Source organism: Larus michahellis, chromosome 1 (assembly GCF_964199755.1).
Source record: "Larus michahellis chromosome 1, bLarMic1.1, whole genome shotgun sequence".
NCBI lineage: Eukaryota > Metazoa > Chordata > Aves > Charadriiformes > Laridae > Larus > Larus michahellis.
This window is the reverse complement of record NC_133896.1, coordinates 93,608,561-93,623,177: the sequence shown is the minus strand read 5'-3', so window position 1 is coordinate 93,623,177 and position 14,617 is coordinate 93,608,561. Positions and strand designations below refer to the sequence as shown.

At 39.6% G+C, this 14,617-nt stretch overlaps 1 protein-coding gene across 8 annotated transcripts in view; it reads left to right on the top strand.

Annotated features, from left to right (window-relative positions):
• Positions 1 to 14,617, top strand: part of STXBP5L (syntaxin binding protein 5L) — a 205,921-nt gene that overhangs the window by 101,828 nt on the left and 89,476 nt on the right. For all 8 annotated transcript variants that reach the window (XM_074593571.1, XM_074593588.1, XM_074593561.1 and 5 more), the window contains one exon: positions 7,517 to 7,580. In XM_074593571.1, the coding sequence (XP_074449672.1) occupies positions 7,517 to 7,580 (64 nt within the window). The remainder of the gene's footprint in view (positions 1 to 7,516; positions 7,581 to 14,617) is intronic.

The following is a 14,617-nucleotide window of genomic DNA, read 5'->3' as shown; positions in this document are numbered from 1 at the left end:
AAATTTCTGACATTTGGAGTATCAAAGAATTGGGCAAATTTAAACTCATTATGACAGAGCTATTACTTGGTCTTTCCTTTCTTAGCCCTTTCCTTGCCCAGCCCCATTTCCTTCTCGGAGCCAGCAGTTTCACAGCAGGAAAGTGGCACGCAGGAGGAGAAGTAGCAGTCTAGGAGCAACTGCTACCCCCTCTGTGCTCAGGCCTAAATGGAAATAGTTCCTAGTATAAAGAAAGTGCAAGTTGCCAGGCATCCTTCTTCTAGACATTTTGTAAATTGTGTCTAAGACTCAGAGTTGCACCTTGACGTTGCACTGATTCTTACTCCAATTCCCAGCTTTGATCCACAATATGTGAATGATGTGTCTAACTTACTAATTCTTTTTAATTTCTATGTGATTCTACCAACGAAAAGAAAGTCTTAAAATCTCTGGTGCGCTGCACCTTTGTGGAAAGCAGAACTGTGGAAGATGTCTGAGTACTGCCACTAAAGAATTGTCTGCTTATGTACATGCTTTTCTCAGCACTGTCACATTCAGTCATCTCCGACTCTGGAACAATGACTAATATAGATGGTTTTCTTTTTTTTTTTTTTTCTCTGCTGCTCACACAGTTCTCGCCCTTCCCCCAGAAGGGCAGGGAAAAGAGGGAGAAAAGGAGGTGAAAGAGAAAGAAAAAAAAAAGCTCATGGGTTGAGATAAAGACAGTTTAATAGAACAATAACAGAACAGGAATATAATAATAATGACACAAATCACTCTCAGCACCCGGTGAATTGGTACCTTCCCAAGCAGAGATCGTGAGTACCTGCTGCCCAGCTAACCCCATTTATATACTGAGCATGACATCTGTGGTATGGAATATTCCATTGGCCATTCCATCGTTCTGTCTATGCTCCTTCTCAGCTTCCATGGGAAGCTGAAAAAAGTCCTTGAAAAAATATAAGCATCACCTGGCAATAACTAAAACAATACACATTATTGACATTCCTTTCATACCAAATCTGAAACACAGCAACCACTAGTAAGAAAATTAACACTGTCCCAGCTGAAACCAAGACAGCAAGATAATTTTTTTCAAAAGGAAAATTATTTTCTCTTGGGTTGATTCTATTTTGTCATATATTACTTTTACCTGCTTTAAAGATTGTCTTCATATTTGACGTTCTTACAACAGTCACTCTGTTTCTTAGACTCCATAAAATTTCCCAGAATGACGGGGGAACACATCATCTATGTATTTTCCTGGGTCCAAATTATAACATTTATGAAGACTTCTTTTTGAGCCTTCTAATTTTAGAATAAAATAGTTAAATAAAAGTTTCCACCCTGTTTTACAGTGAACGGTTTCTTCATTTCAGTCCTGTTCTTCTGAGTAAGAGTCAAGTCAGCATATTGGCTCTCTCATCTTCCAAAATGAACGTGCATCAAATAAATTAATACCTGCTGCTGTCGGGAATAGCTTCTGATGAAGTGCAAAACAGCTCTAAGTATCACTTGTTTCTTAACAAACTTCTAGTTTTGTACAACTGTCATAGGAACCCTTTGTTCCATTTTTCAATTCTTATGCAGTCTGGTTTTGTGGGCTTTAAGGTCAATGAAGGCTATGAAATGTTGCAGTCTTTTGTTTCATTAGCTCATACTTTCTTCTTGCTCAGTTGAAGGTAGCTTTTGCTTCAGGAATTTTTTACTGCAAAGCATTGCTGGTATTTTCTGGACTCGACCTTCATTTTTTTTCTTTCTGCTGTGTATGGACTTGGCTTTCTATTTTATCCTTTTCATGTATTTTCAGAGCTTTTATTTTCTCAGTCATTTTCAGCTGTACCCTAGCTAGTATTTGGAAATGAAGAATTCTCTGCTCAACTATTTCACTTATGCCTTATTTTCACCTGCTGAGTATTCCTTATTTTCCCCCTTCTCAAGGGATAGGGTCTAGTTAGTTTTTACAGTCTCCTAAAGCCAGTTTAAAGGAATGCCTATACACATGTATTTGGCATCGACAGTAGTGTGTTTTATTCATGATAGCTTCAAATGTGGTTGGTTTCTCAGCACCTCTTTGTCCTTTCCAGGAGCTGTTGGATCTCTGCTTTTGCTTTTAATGTAATTCAGCAGTGTTTTTCTTTCTCTGTAGGCTGTTCCACAATGACAGCATATAGCTTTCTAGTCTCCTTGACAACTCTACTGTAATAGCAATGAGGGGAAACAAAAAACTTTATATATACTAAAGCTATAGGAGGCAAAATGTTTTTGTGTGTATACGTTTCCACATGCAGTATAATTTACTGTATGAAAGTAGTAATTACTATATGTGTAGCTCTGATAGTGTTTTGTGACTTCTGTAAACTAATATTATTGATATAATATAGTTAACTAAATAATTGCTTCATTTAATCCTACTTATAGTGCAGTCGTGATGTCTACCCTTAGGAGAAATTGACTGTAGAGCCTAATGCCTGGCACTCCTTTTACAAGCAACGCTTCCCTAGGGCTCCAAAAAACATTTCTGTTATTTCTATTTATACATACTTCCCTTGAGGAAACGAGAAGATGCAAGAAGTAAGGCACTGGTCTGCCTCTGGCAGACTACTTCTGGTCTTTGTGTAGAGCAAATGACTGTCTTTGGGTTCCAAGCCACAGTCCAGCACTAGGAAAGAGATAACATCACTTCAGGAGAAGCAAGCAAGATGTATTGCCAGAGAAGATTTATCATGTCTCTCTTTCTGATTCCAGCTGAAGGGCAGGTTCAGAGCAACAAGCGAAAGACCATGCCAAATGAAGACAGTTATGACCCTTTCATGCACAGTTTTCCTCCCGTGCTCCATCTGAACTGGTGTTATTTTCTATCAATATATCCTCCCCCAAACATCTCCCCCAAGATGGGACTGTGCATGTCCCATCTCAAACCAAACCAAAAGCTTTGTGCTGCACCTTGTGAATATTCCTTGTTGTTTGGTCCAAAGAGGAATCCGTTTTGATGCAAGTACTTTACTTGGTATGTGTAAAAAAAACAATGTTTCTTGGAGCCCTGGAAAGGCAGTGCAGGAAGGCCGCCAGGAAGTAGGCTCTACGATTCAAAAATGCTTCAAGAACATCTGTTGTCATCACCCCAGAAACTCTGTGTGTGATCTTATCTGCGATGGCACATCTGAAATGAGTTTTAGCATATACACCTATTTGAAAAGGATCCTTTCTCATTTCCTGACTGAGTTAGTGTTATGACTGACAAACGTAATAGCCTCTCCCTTTCCTCTTACATATGTATAATCAAAGCTGGCAGCTGTTAAGGGATCAGGGTATTTGTGGTGGGTAGACCCTGGTTGGTTGCAAGACCCCCACCCAGCTGCTCTCTCACTCCTCCTCCTCAACATGACAGGGAAAGAAAATAAGACGGAAAAGTTCATGGGTCAAAATAAAGACAGGGACATCACTTACCAATTACTGTCAATAGGCAAAACAGTCTTGACTTGGAGAAAATTAATTTAATTTATTGCCAGTTAAAATAGAGTAGAATGGTTGAGAAACAAAGACAAAAACTAAAACACCGTCCCCTCAGCCCCCATTTTTCCTAGGCTCGACTTCACTCTTTCATTCCCAACTCCTCTGCCTCCTCCCCTTCCTTCTCCCTAAGCAGTGCAGGGGGATGGGGAATGGGGGTTGTGGTTGGTCCATCATTACAGCTCTGCTGCTGCTTCCTCCTCATACTTTTACCCTGTTCCAGCACGGGTCCTTCCACAGGCTGCAGTTCTTCAAGATAAACCTGCTCCAGTGTGGGCTCTCCACTAGCTGCAGGAAAATATCCACCTGCTCCAGCACGGGCTCCTCCACAGGCTGCAGGGAAAATATCTGCTCTGGCATGGTCCTCCCCACCAGCAGCAGAGGAATCTCTGCTCAGGCACTCGGAGCATCTCCCCCCTCCTCCTTCCCAGACCTTGGTGCTCGCAGGGCTGTTTCTCACCCTTCTTTCTTTACTGCCTGTGCAGTGTTCTTTTGTCCTTTTTTAAATTTGTTTTCCTTGAGGCACCACCATTTTGGCTGAGGGGCTCAGCTGTGCCGTGTTGTGGGTCTGTTGAAGGTGGCTGGAGCTGGCTGTGTCCAGAACAGGGCAGCCCTGACCTCTTCTTACAGAAACCCCCCCATACAACTTCCCACTGCCAACACTTTGACACCAACATCCAATATTTGACACAGATCAGCTAACAAGAATGGAACCAAAGGCTAGTGGTGTGTGTGCCAATGTGTCAACTTTGCTGATAATGTATGCGAAGCTCTTACTCAACAAAACTAAAGCAGTAGCTAGGAACCTAATAATAAAAAGATAATACTCCTAAAAGAAATAAGAAGTGCCTAATTTCCTGAAAAGCAAAAAGAAATTTTATTGCAGTGTAATAAATCCCAGGATCCTTCAACTATTGTTTACAATAGAATGAAGAGAGAAATGGAGGAGGTTGGAAAATGTATTGTATTAGTGAAGGTTACCCTTTTTAGCTGAGGTCTTAGCACAGAAATCTGAGGCTACACCCCTGCAAGACTATAAGAGAAAAGTAAGACTGGTAGTAAAAGACAGTTTTATGTCATTTACAGAGGAACAACTAGTTTGTGTGACAATAAAAGTACAATTAGCCTAAAATTAGATGTAATGTAGAGTGACTGGAGCTCATGTAAGGGTTTGTTTCTACCCAAAGACAGATGGATACATTCTTTGGTAAGCAATGACATATGTATCTTAAAAAGAAAATGGTGGTTGCACAGATTTGTCTAAATTGGTCTTGATTTTTAAAACTGATAGGTACAAAGAGCAGCCTAGATGGGATCTACTTGTAGCTTAGAAAGACAGTACGCTCTTTCCCATTCTCCCTCTGTTTTCCCCGATTTTTCCAATATTCTTGGTCAGGTACTAATATTTCTATGGCCAAGCAACCCGGTTTGCATACTGGTGGGTTCAATGGGCTGGGGTAGCGGCCAAAACCAGCATGCCTTGTCAGCCTGCATGTGCTCCTTCCACCATTTTGTCTGTTGCCAGCTGAGTCGTGCGTGATGTTCACTTGGCTCTGCTCCCTCTTCTGGCATCTGCCAGTGGTTCTTCTCTGGCTGCTTCTTATCTTCTCTTCATGGTTTTCCCTCTTATTCTTATCCTTCCTCCTTTGCCGTCATGGTGTAGGCATCATGTACCTCAAACAGACTTCGTTCTTCCCATCAGCATATTCTGACCAGTTCAGATAGGTGAACCTATGTCCGAAACAAAGTTGGACGCAGCCTAGAATGTCCCAAGATGTCGTATTCACTCATCTTTCCCCTCGGTTCCCCATCACTGCCTACCTACCCTGCCTGCTCCAAGGTCTGGTGTTGTGGAAATGATTTTTTTATTCCAGTACAGGTTGCTCAGAAACAGAAGCTCGGTCAGAGAGGCCCCCTCTGGGGAGTTGACTTGGATAGGAATGTCAGCCACATCTACCACTAACTGCATCTCTGCAAAAATTGTTGCATGCCATGTCTTAAGCCGAATGGGTACTTGCTGCTGGCACCATTAAAGACAGTCTGTACAGAATATTGCTGTATAAACTGGCTGTCCACTGCTTTCCTGCTGATCTCACTTCTGTGCTGGAATATGTTGCAAAACGCTCTTGCAGAAGCCTTGCTCACCCAGACCTCTGGTAGAAAAGTAACATGCTGCCAGTATCTGTGGAAACATGATCTGCCAAAGCTGAAGATGGTGGCATGGGATCATCTCATGGAGAAGTTTCACCAAGAAAGAGGCTTGCCACATTGAGACTAGCTTTGTGCATGCAGCTAGCAGTAATGTTAAAATATATGTGAAGGGGTGGGGTACAGTCTTGGAAGACTGTCTGGCCTTTAGGTGACTTGAAGTTTTCTATCTCTTTGTCCTGGAATAAATTCAGTTTGGAAAATCTAAGGATGCCTGAAGTAATTTTTCATTGTCTTTAGCTCAGAGGTAAATATCAGACATGGTCTTGGCCACTCTGCTTTGGCCTAGCTTTGGTGCATGACCAAATACCTGAAATATTAAAAACAGTCTATGGGCAAAAAATAGAGGCCAGAGAAAAATGTGCATGCTTTCAAGGGTATTGGAGCATACTATTTTGGGAAGGAGGAGTCTATGAGGATATGGACTACTGCACAGTATTTTAATGTTTCATTTGCCTGGGAATTTTTGCATACCACTCTCAATCTTGATTTGGAGTCTGACCTGGTAGAACAGGGGCTGGTTTTGCTATAGCACAGTATTTGAGCCAAAGGAAGAGGAACACCATTAATTTAGGAAAATCCTTTGAGCAGTTTGGCTGGAGAACCTTGTTTTGGTTTGGTTTTTTAATTCTCTTGCAGATTGTTTTAAAACTTGGAGCCTTGGTAGTTTTAGGTATGACTTCCAGATAAATTCTTAGCTTTATGGGCCTTGCCAGTCTCTGCCGTATGTTTTTTTCCCAGTGACCTTTGGTGAACCAAGACCAAACACGCAAGTCTAGATCCAAAGCTGAACTCCAAGGGGGATGTGCTCTGATCCCAGAACACAGAGGGAAGAAAAGTCCTTTTCCGTGCAAGCGTTCAAATAGCCTAAACTTTTGTGGATTGGTGCTTGTCTTCTTGCTGTGTATGACTGCCATGCCTAAAGGTGTGGTCAGAAAAGATGACAGTTGAAAAATCTTCATCTGTCCATTCAGTTTCCTACGATTTGCATTTGTTTTTAGGTGCTGGACATCAATGACTTAAGCAGCAGTCCCTGTACTAAGTTGCATACTACGTTGTTGGTACATGTTACAAAAAGAGAGGGGAAAGCAAGACCAATAAGTAGTCTTTATAAAGGCTTACAAAGACTCACGGGATGGGTCTTATGGCTGAGAAGCCTCACTGAATATGCATTGTGAGTGTAACTGTATTAGTTGGTCTGAAGACGTCATAAGGCTTTACTGATTAGACAAAGGCAAGATGCTCCATTTCTGAAACCCCACTGTCGTAATGCTAAGAAGCTAGTAATAGAAGATAGAGCAGTGTAGGTGCGAGAAGAAGCTAGAAGATAGAGCAGTGTAGGTGAGATATTACTGAAGCCCTGTCATTAGTGAGATGGGAACTTGGTGAATCTTCTTATCAGTATTTGAAATTAATCCAATGAAGACTTTGCAAATCCTTGGCAGATTAGACTTGAAATCAAGCAAGTGAGGAGGGCGGGCAGAAAGAGAGGGAGTGGAGAACAGAAAAGGCAAAAAAGCCTCAGAAATAAGAGAGGTAAAAAATTACTGTAATAGGAGGAATAGTGAGATTTTTTTAAAAACGGAAGAAAGGATTCATCAACAAAGGAGAATCTTTGCCTATGATGGCAAAAAGGAAACAGAGGAGGACATAAAAAGATATGGATAACTTTCAGATTGTTATCTTCCCCTGCTGGGCTTTTCAGAATGACTTTTAAACCGTTGGAGGTACACATTAACACACCTAGAAATTAAGGTAAGCATCTAACTCTTCATACAAAAACATTCACAGATTTGAATTTATTTTTGTCTTGCAGATCCACAAAGACTCACCCTGGGCCAGTTGTACATTTAAGTGACAGCCCAAGAGATGAGGGAAAAGTGAGTACAAATAATGGTATAAAACATTGCGACATTTCATAGCCTTTATTTGCCTTGGTAGCTCTTTCTTTTTGCTTACTGATTTTATCATCTGCTATATTTCCAAGGTCACTTTTACTATTTTACTGTTTTTAAGAAAAAAAATCTCTTTGTACAATTTTAATGAGTAAAAATCCATGAAACAGGCAACACACTGTACTTTGAAACCTATAGACAATCAAAATTGTTCCTGATTAAATGAACTTGGCCTTGCATTAAGTAAGGATTGACTAAAAACTGTATCATGTCTTCAGTACTTGGATAAACATGCTATTACGAAAGCATTATAGTAGGTTTTCATAAGAAAATAAGTCTTTTCTGATATGAGAATAATAACAATAGTAGCCCACTTTTGGAACTTGCTGCTGTTTGTGAACAGAGTTGAGAATAGCAAAGAGCTGTCAACAAGTGGAAGCAAAACAGATAGTCAGAGCGTTAGGGTCATGATTGATACCATCAGGAAGCAAAATCAGAGTTGCCTTTATTTCTATGGTAGCTTTTCCAAAATTAAATTTGTTTGCCAGCATACTAGTTTTATTAGAGCTTTTTTATTTATGTATTGCTACTGAATTTTTGAGCATTTTGCCTGTGTGGAAGGGGCATTTAACTATCTCGTATTTTTTCATCACTTTTGCCAATTGCATTTCAGTGTGTATTTATAAAGGACTGCATCCTACAAATGATGTATCTATTTGACAGTGTGCCTCACATAACAACTGACGGTTATTGGAAACTAGCATCAGTATGAATTTCTGATACTGATATGGGAGACATTTTGCTGAAATTAATATGGGTACCTAGAAAAACACCAATGACTATATCTGAATTTCACTTGCATTATCCATCCTTGGACTTACCCATAGTGCAGGGTGAACTCTGCCAGCTAGCCCTCCAACAGGTCAGATTGCATCTCTAAGCCTTTTTGGTTGAATCACAATAGATGAAGCAATTTAGAATACAGCAAATAAAGTAATTCAATGCTATGAAGGGTAGTGTTTAGCCTCAAACCAAGAAGCCATCAAGAAATGCTATTTAACTATGTATGGCAAAATACCTGATAAAAATAAAGGTTTATTGATGAGGCAAAACTCTTGTTTTCGGGCCACAGCAGAAGCTGCTGATGACTGAACCTAAAGCACACGGTGTAGGGAAAAGGGATATGAAAGAAAAAGAAAAAATGGTCTTGTGAGTGAACATCTCTTACAGGAGTATCATGCACCGTATCCAAACAGATGCCTAAAATATTTTGACTTCAGCAGAAAGAGTAAAGATGAAAAGGTCCCAGGAAAGGGAATTAGAGGAGAACTTGCTTAGAAATACAATTGCTTGTTGCTCAGAGGGCACATTGGAGACATCAGGGCACTGATGAAGTACTAGCATACTAACAACAATAGCAACAGCAAAATCAGAGGGATCCCTATGAAAAGCAAACATTGGAAATTTATGAGAAGAAAGAGTAGAAAATGTAAGCCATACTGAAACCATCCCAGTGCAGCTGTTTATATCATTGATAGATTGAGAGTGGTGTAAAGAACAAATAGGTGCTAACAAAATACTTGCAGATTTGCAGAATGTAGAATTGATAGTGTTTGATGTTTACAGAAAGATATCAGTAAAAGGTACACACAAATATAAGAGAAGATCCAAGCACTAAATCCAAAGACACAGCTCTAAATCAAAAAAATCCAACAGTAGTGAAAAAAAGAATAAACTAAATTTTTCAACTAAGTCTCATTAAACTTTGGTTGAAAGAATCACAGAATCACAGAATCTTCATGGTTGGAAAGGACCCTTAAGATCGTCAAGTCCAACCAAACAACCCACAATCTCTGCCACTAGAGCATGCCGTGAAGTGCCACATCTGGACGTTTCTTAAACACCTCTAGGGATGGTGACTCAACCACCTCCCTGGGCAGGCTGTTCCAGTGCCTGACCACTCTTTCAGAAAAGTAATTCTTCCTAATATCTAATCTAAACCTCCCCTGCCGCAACTAAGGAAGGATAAAACAATCTTTCTTCAGAATGGGGAAAAAACAGAAAAAAAAACCCAACTTCTGGGACTTTTGCTGTTCAGCATAGTCATAAATAACCTAGAAAAGAGAGTAAGCAGTGATGTGATCAGGTTTGTGGGACTTTAGGAGGCTGAGAAACTCGCCAGTAAAATGGCAGGTTAAATACTATCTTTTGTAAGTATTCAGTGTAAATGATGGGAAGTTATATGTGTGGGGGAAAATATTTTTGACTTTACATATAAAGCAATGGGCCTGAGCTGATCATTACTCAAGAGTTTTGACTGATGATTGATAGTTCAGTGAAAATGTCAGCTCAATGCTCAGTAGTGACCAAATAAAGAAAACCAAAATTAGGCATTATCTGAAGAAGAACAGAGAACAAAACAGGGCTATTGCATAAATGCATGGTTGACTTGCCGGCTGAATACTGAGTATTACATTTATGCTTGTATCTCAAAAAAGAATGTAATTGTGCAAAAGAAATTCAAAGAAGGGGCAAGGTTTTCTATGAGAGACACAACTAAGCAAGACAGGACAATTCATTGTGGAAAAGAGCTGATTGTGATTCTGAGTTTGAAAATCATAATTGTTATGAAGTGGGTAGAAGCAGTTCATAGTCTCTTTCAATACAAAAACTAAAAGGAAATCAATGAAGCTGACAAAATTCAGATTCCAGACAAGCCAGTTAGGTGGTTCTTCACATGTGCAATGGGTAGAAGCTATAGAACTTTTTTCCAAATAGTACTGTGAGTGCTGAAAATGTATGTTGGTCAAAAAGGAGACTAAAAGAGTTAACAGAAGAGAAATCAACTTGAGGGTTACGGAAGAGGCTTGCTGAATTTTCCTAAGCGTTTATTAAAGATGAGGTTAAGTGGACTCATGTCTAGTTGAGGAGCTGGCTATCTTTGAATGAGAAAATCATGTAAGCTGAGAGAATATGTGAGAGTATGGTAAGTACTTGCCCTCCTCATATGTTGTTCTTTGGTATTTGTTCATGGACATTTAAGTACAAAATACTGTGATAGGTAGACCTTTTGTTTAATCTAGCAGAGTTTTTCTTAGGTAACAAAGCTGTTTCAAGATAGTTCTACATACTCTGTTTAGCTCCTCAGCTTCAAGTAAACCAAAGACCACCAAGAGGTGTTGGTGGGATAAATCAGGCTCCCCACATCCCTTGATGGTGGGCAGTAGATGAAAGCGTTCTTTACCTATGCTTCAGAAATTAAATAGTGGCTACAAAAGTCATAATCATTGCTCAAAATACAGCTATTCTCGTACTCTACAAGTACAAGGGGATTGTACTCTGCAAGGGTCCAGTGGAATATACTTCTCTGAGGCATCACAAAGTTGTTTAGAGATCTGTGCATGTTTCACTGAAGTAAATAAGTGGGATTCTCCTATGGGCACTGAGTGGTGGAGAGTCCTAAAACACAGATAAACCTTTCCAAATCTAGGACAATCATAAGATCTCTTTTTGAAAGCCAGGGAAATTTGTGTGCTGACTCTCTATTCATCTTTTTAAAATTCTTTAAATCCCTAAAAGTTCCAGTGTGTATCAGTGACTGATGACCAGTTTTTCCGTGCCGAAACAGTGAACGTAATTCCAGAAGACCTCTGCCATTCAAAATTTTTCCAGAGTGCCCTCCAGCCAAACTTTGGAGACAGTCTCTTTTATGAATCTAGCAAGCTGTGACTGGAAGACAGGCGACAAAGAGAATTTGGGCATTTAATGCTTCACCTAAGAACAATTTGGGGACCTAGTGATTAAGTCCATGAAATATAACTGTGTCTGCCAAATCAATGAAGAACTGTACATTTGGAACAGACTGAAGTGCACAGACATTTTTAAGTGGCAGATCTGTAGCAACCATGATTTTTCTTGCTGACACAGAAGACATTAACTGCAATAATCTACAGTTTCCCAGCAACTGCAGAAAGCTAAATACGAAAATCTTTAATGTTATTAACTATTAGCTGGTGGACTAAATTTCCTATCTCTGAGTCAGTGTTCTGAGATCTAATAACACCTAAATACAGCCTGCATTTGGCCAGCTTGTTTTTTTTTTCTCACAGCTGTTTTGTGGTACCAGGACAAGGAAAGGGCTGGCTGGCATGTACCAGGATGCAATTAGTTGATTGTAAAGGAGAAAACTCCCTAAAACACTGTCATCAAAAGCATTTCATGGAGAAGGATTTGTTAAGTCAAAATGTGGAGCAACTGCATTAGACAAGGAAAATCTTGCCAGGAGTCTTCCCTCCTTCAAATTCTGTGCAGCCTTCTGCATGATTCTTAACCTGATTAAGCATGAGCAATTAAACAAGGTGCCAGGAAACATAAGCTAAAGAGAAATCTTTGGGTTTTTACTCCTTGACTCTTTTTACACATATTCTTCTTCTTTGTCTATGTTTTCTCCTTAAACTGCATTTATGGATGTTTTCTTTTTTACCTCATTGAATATTACAGACAGAGAGCTTGTCCTATAGATCTCTCAAGTGCTTACCGTGGCAAAGAGGAGTGCGAATATTTGAGTTTCCTATGGTTCAGGCAGGTCAGAGTTCAAACCATCATAAATATACTGGTGATGGTGATGACACTAATCACATTCACCCATTTGGAATTCTGACTTCAGTGACATACCACAGTACTAGTAGACTAAGCAGCATGGCTACCATCTGAGCACTGAGAGAGAGATTCCTGGCTATGCAGTAGATCTGTTTATCTTTCAACTTCTTCCCTGAAATCACAGCACTTTGTATCATGCAATTTTGTAGTGCTGCTGTGCATTAAGCATTTCAGCAATAGATCAGGTGAAATGCTGTCTCTGATAGGAGGTATTTAACCTTTCAGTAATTACCTGGAGCGTGATATCTTTGCAAAAAAGAGTGATAAAACTCAAAAGACAAGCCTACTTCACTGGGGAGAAATGCTTATTATGAAACAGGGTCACATATGCTTTTCTATTCCTTGACTTTCCTGAATATATTTGTGCAAAAGCTGAGGTGAAAAGAATACCGGTACATACGAACTGAACTCAACTAGTTTGGTACCCAGCTGTAATGCACTGGTGCAAATTCTTTGTATGATAAGAGTAAGGAAGGCACTCAAATTCTATAACATATTGATTAAAATACCATTTATTAGAGTTGATACGAAAAGGAAAAAGAAGATAATCTTACATTCCTTCATATGGTAGGATCCCCAAGTTGCACAGTATTGGATGGACCCCCAATAAGGGCACGGCACACTGTGCTGGTCCTCTCTGTGAAGAGGTTTGCCAGCTTTTTGGTCTTCGGAGATCTCAAAAGATTAAAAAAAAAATCTATTCATTTCTACTGTCAAGAAAAAGGAAATTCACATGAGAACATACTGCCTTACGTTAAGACAAGGTCACAAAAGTTCTGTACTTGCCCTTACCAAGTGGGAGCTGCCTGCAGACTTCTTCTTTACAATTAGACAGCAAAGTTTATCTTGTGGCCAAGGAATACATGCAGCACAGCGCAAGCCTGAAAGCCAAGTGCTATGTGCAGCTCAGCATAGCACAGCACAGGCCTGCACCTACTCAGGTTAACTGCTATGTGGATCACTAACTCCTGGATACACAATTGTCTTCCATTTAGGATCACTGCGCTAACAGCGAAAGCACACACAGTGAGGCACTTCTTTGTTCACTCTCTCAATGGGAATCTATTATCCCAGAATACCATATGGCATCCTGACACAAGTGCTATCCAGTTAGCTGCATGCTTTCTGAACAGGATGTCTTTTCACATTTACTTTGCCGCAGTATCCCATATGGGCCTGTCCACAGCAAAAACGATAAATATTCTGGATTTTCTCCAGAACAGCTTGAAATTTTTTTCCGGAGCAGATTTCTTAAGTAATCAGGTATTGTTCATATTCAGGTGTTAAATATACTAACTATAAATCATTCCTAGATTAGGTAATGCATTTCCACATAATGAACTTCCTCCTGGCAATATAGAGAATCATATCTAGTAGGACTGAGGGTATTCCCAGAGTCTTTTATAGCAGTATTGATGTATCAATTATATTTAACTTGGAAACAAAGTGATGGTTTTTGTTTAGCAGTCCAGCCAAGTTTCATTTTCATGATTTATGCACGCAAAGTGAATGATGGCAAAGATGCTGTTGAAGATCTCACAGACTAAGAGATAGTCTCATCATTCTTTTGCTCAAATTCCTAATATAGAAACTGTAAATCCTTGCCTGCATTCTGTGATCCATGTCTTTATGGACAAAGAACAACTGCAGTTATCACTGTCAGTTGTATAAAATATTCCATAGCAGAAATGCATGAGTCTGTCAGTTTGGTCATTCACAGTCTTCATGTCCAGGACAGATTCTTAGGAAGATGGGCTCTATGGGAAGCAATTTCCAGGATACTTAAGTAGGCCAGACTTCACACCTTCCATAAAATCTGAAATTAACTGTGTTCCAATGAAGAGTACTCAATACAGTGCCAGACGAATAATTCAGTTCTTTTCAATAGAGACAAGGAGAAAGGACTGTGTTCATTCTTAGTTTTCTCCCGAGCACCATTTTTCATCTCTTTCATCTTTTGACAAATCTTCTTTGCTGGTATTTCTCAGGTGTGAATGATGATACGACATGCTAGTTCTAGCAGAAGTAAAAATTCGCGTACCAGTTAATATATTTTCAATTTCTCGGAAAGCAAGTAATTTATTCTCTGCAAGAGGAATTCTTTAAAATGTTTTAAAGCACTGGAAAGCAGAAATTAAAGGAATATATGCAGCTGAATGAGAGTTTAATCTGATGACTCTTTGAAGTTATTTAAGTGATCTCTTAGGTGTCAAATAGTTTTCCCTCCAACCAGGGACAAGGAAGGTAAGAGCTGAGAGGAACATGCTACAGTCTTATTTTCTCAGCAGCTACACAATTGTGAAGACTGTCCAGACACATAATGTTGCAGAAAAAAATAAAAATAAAAAAAAGGAGTATAAAGC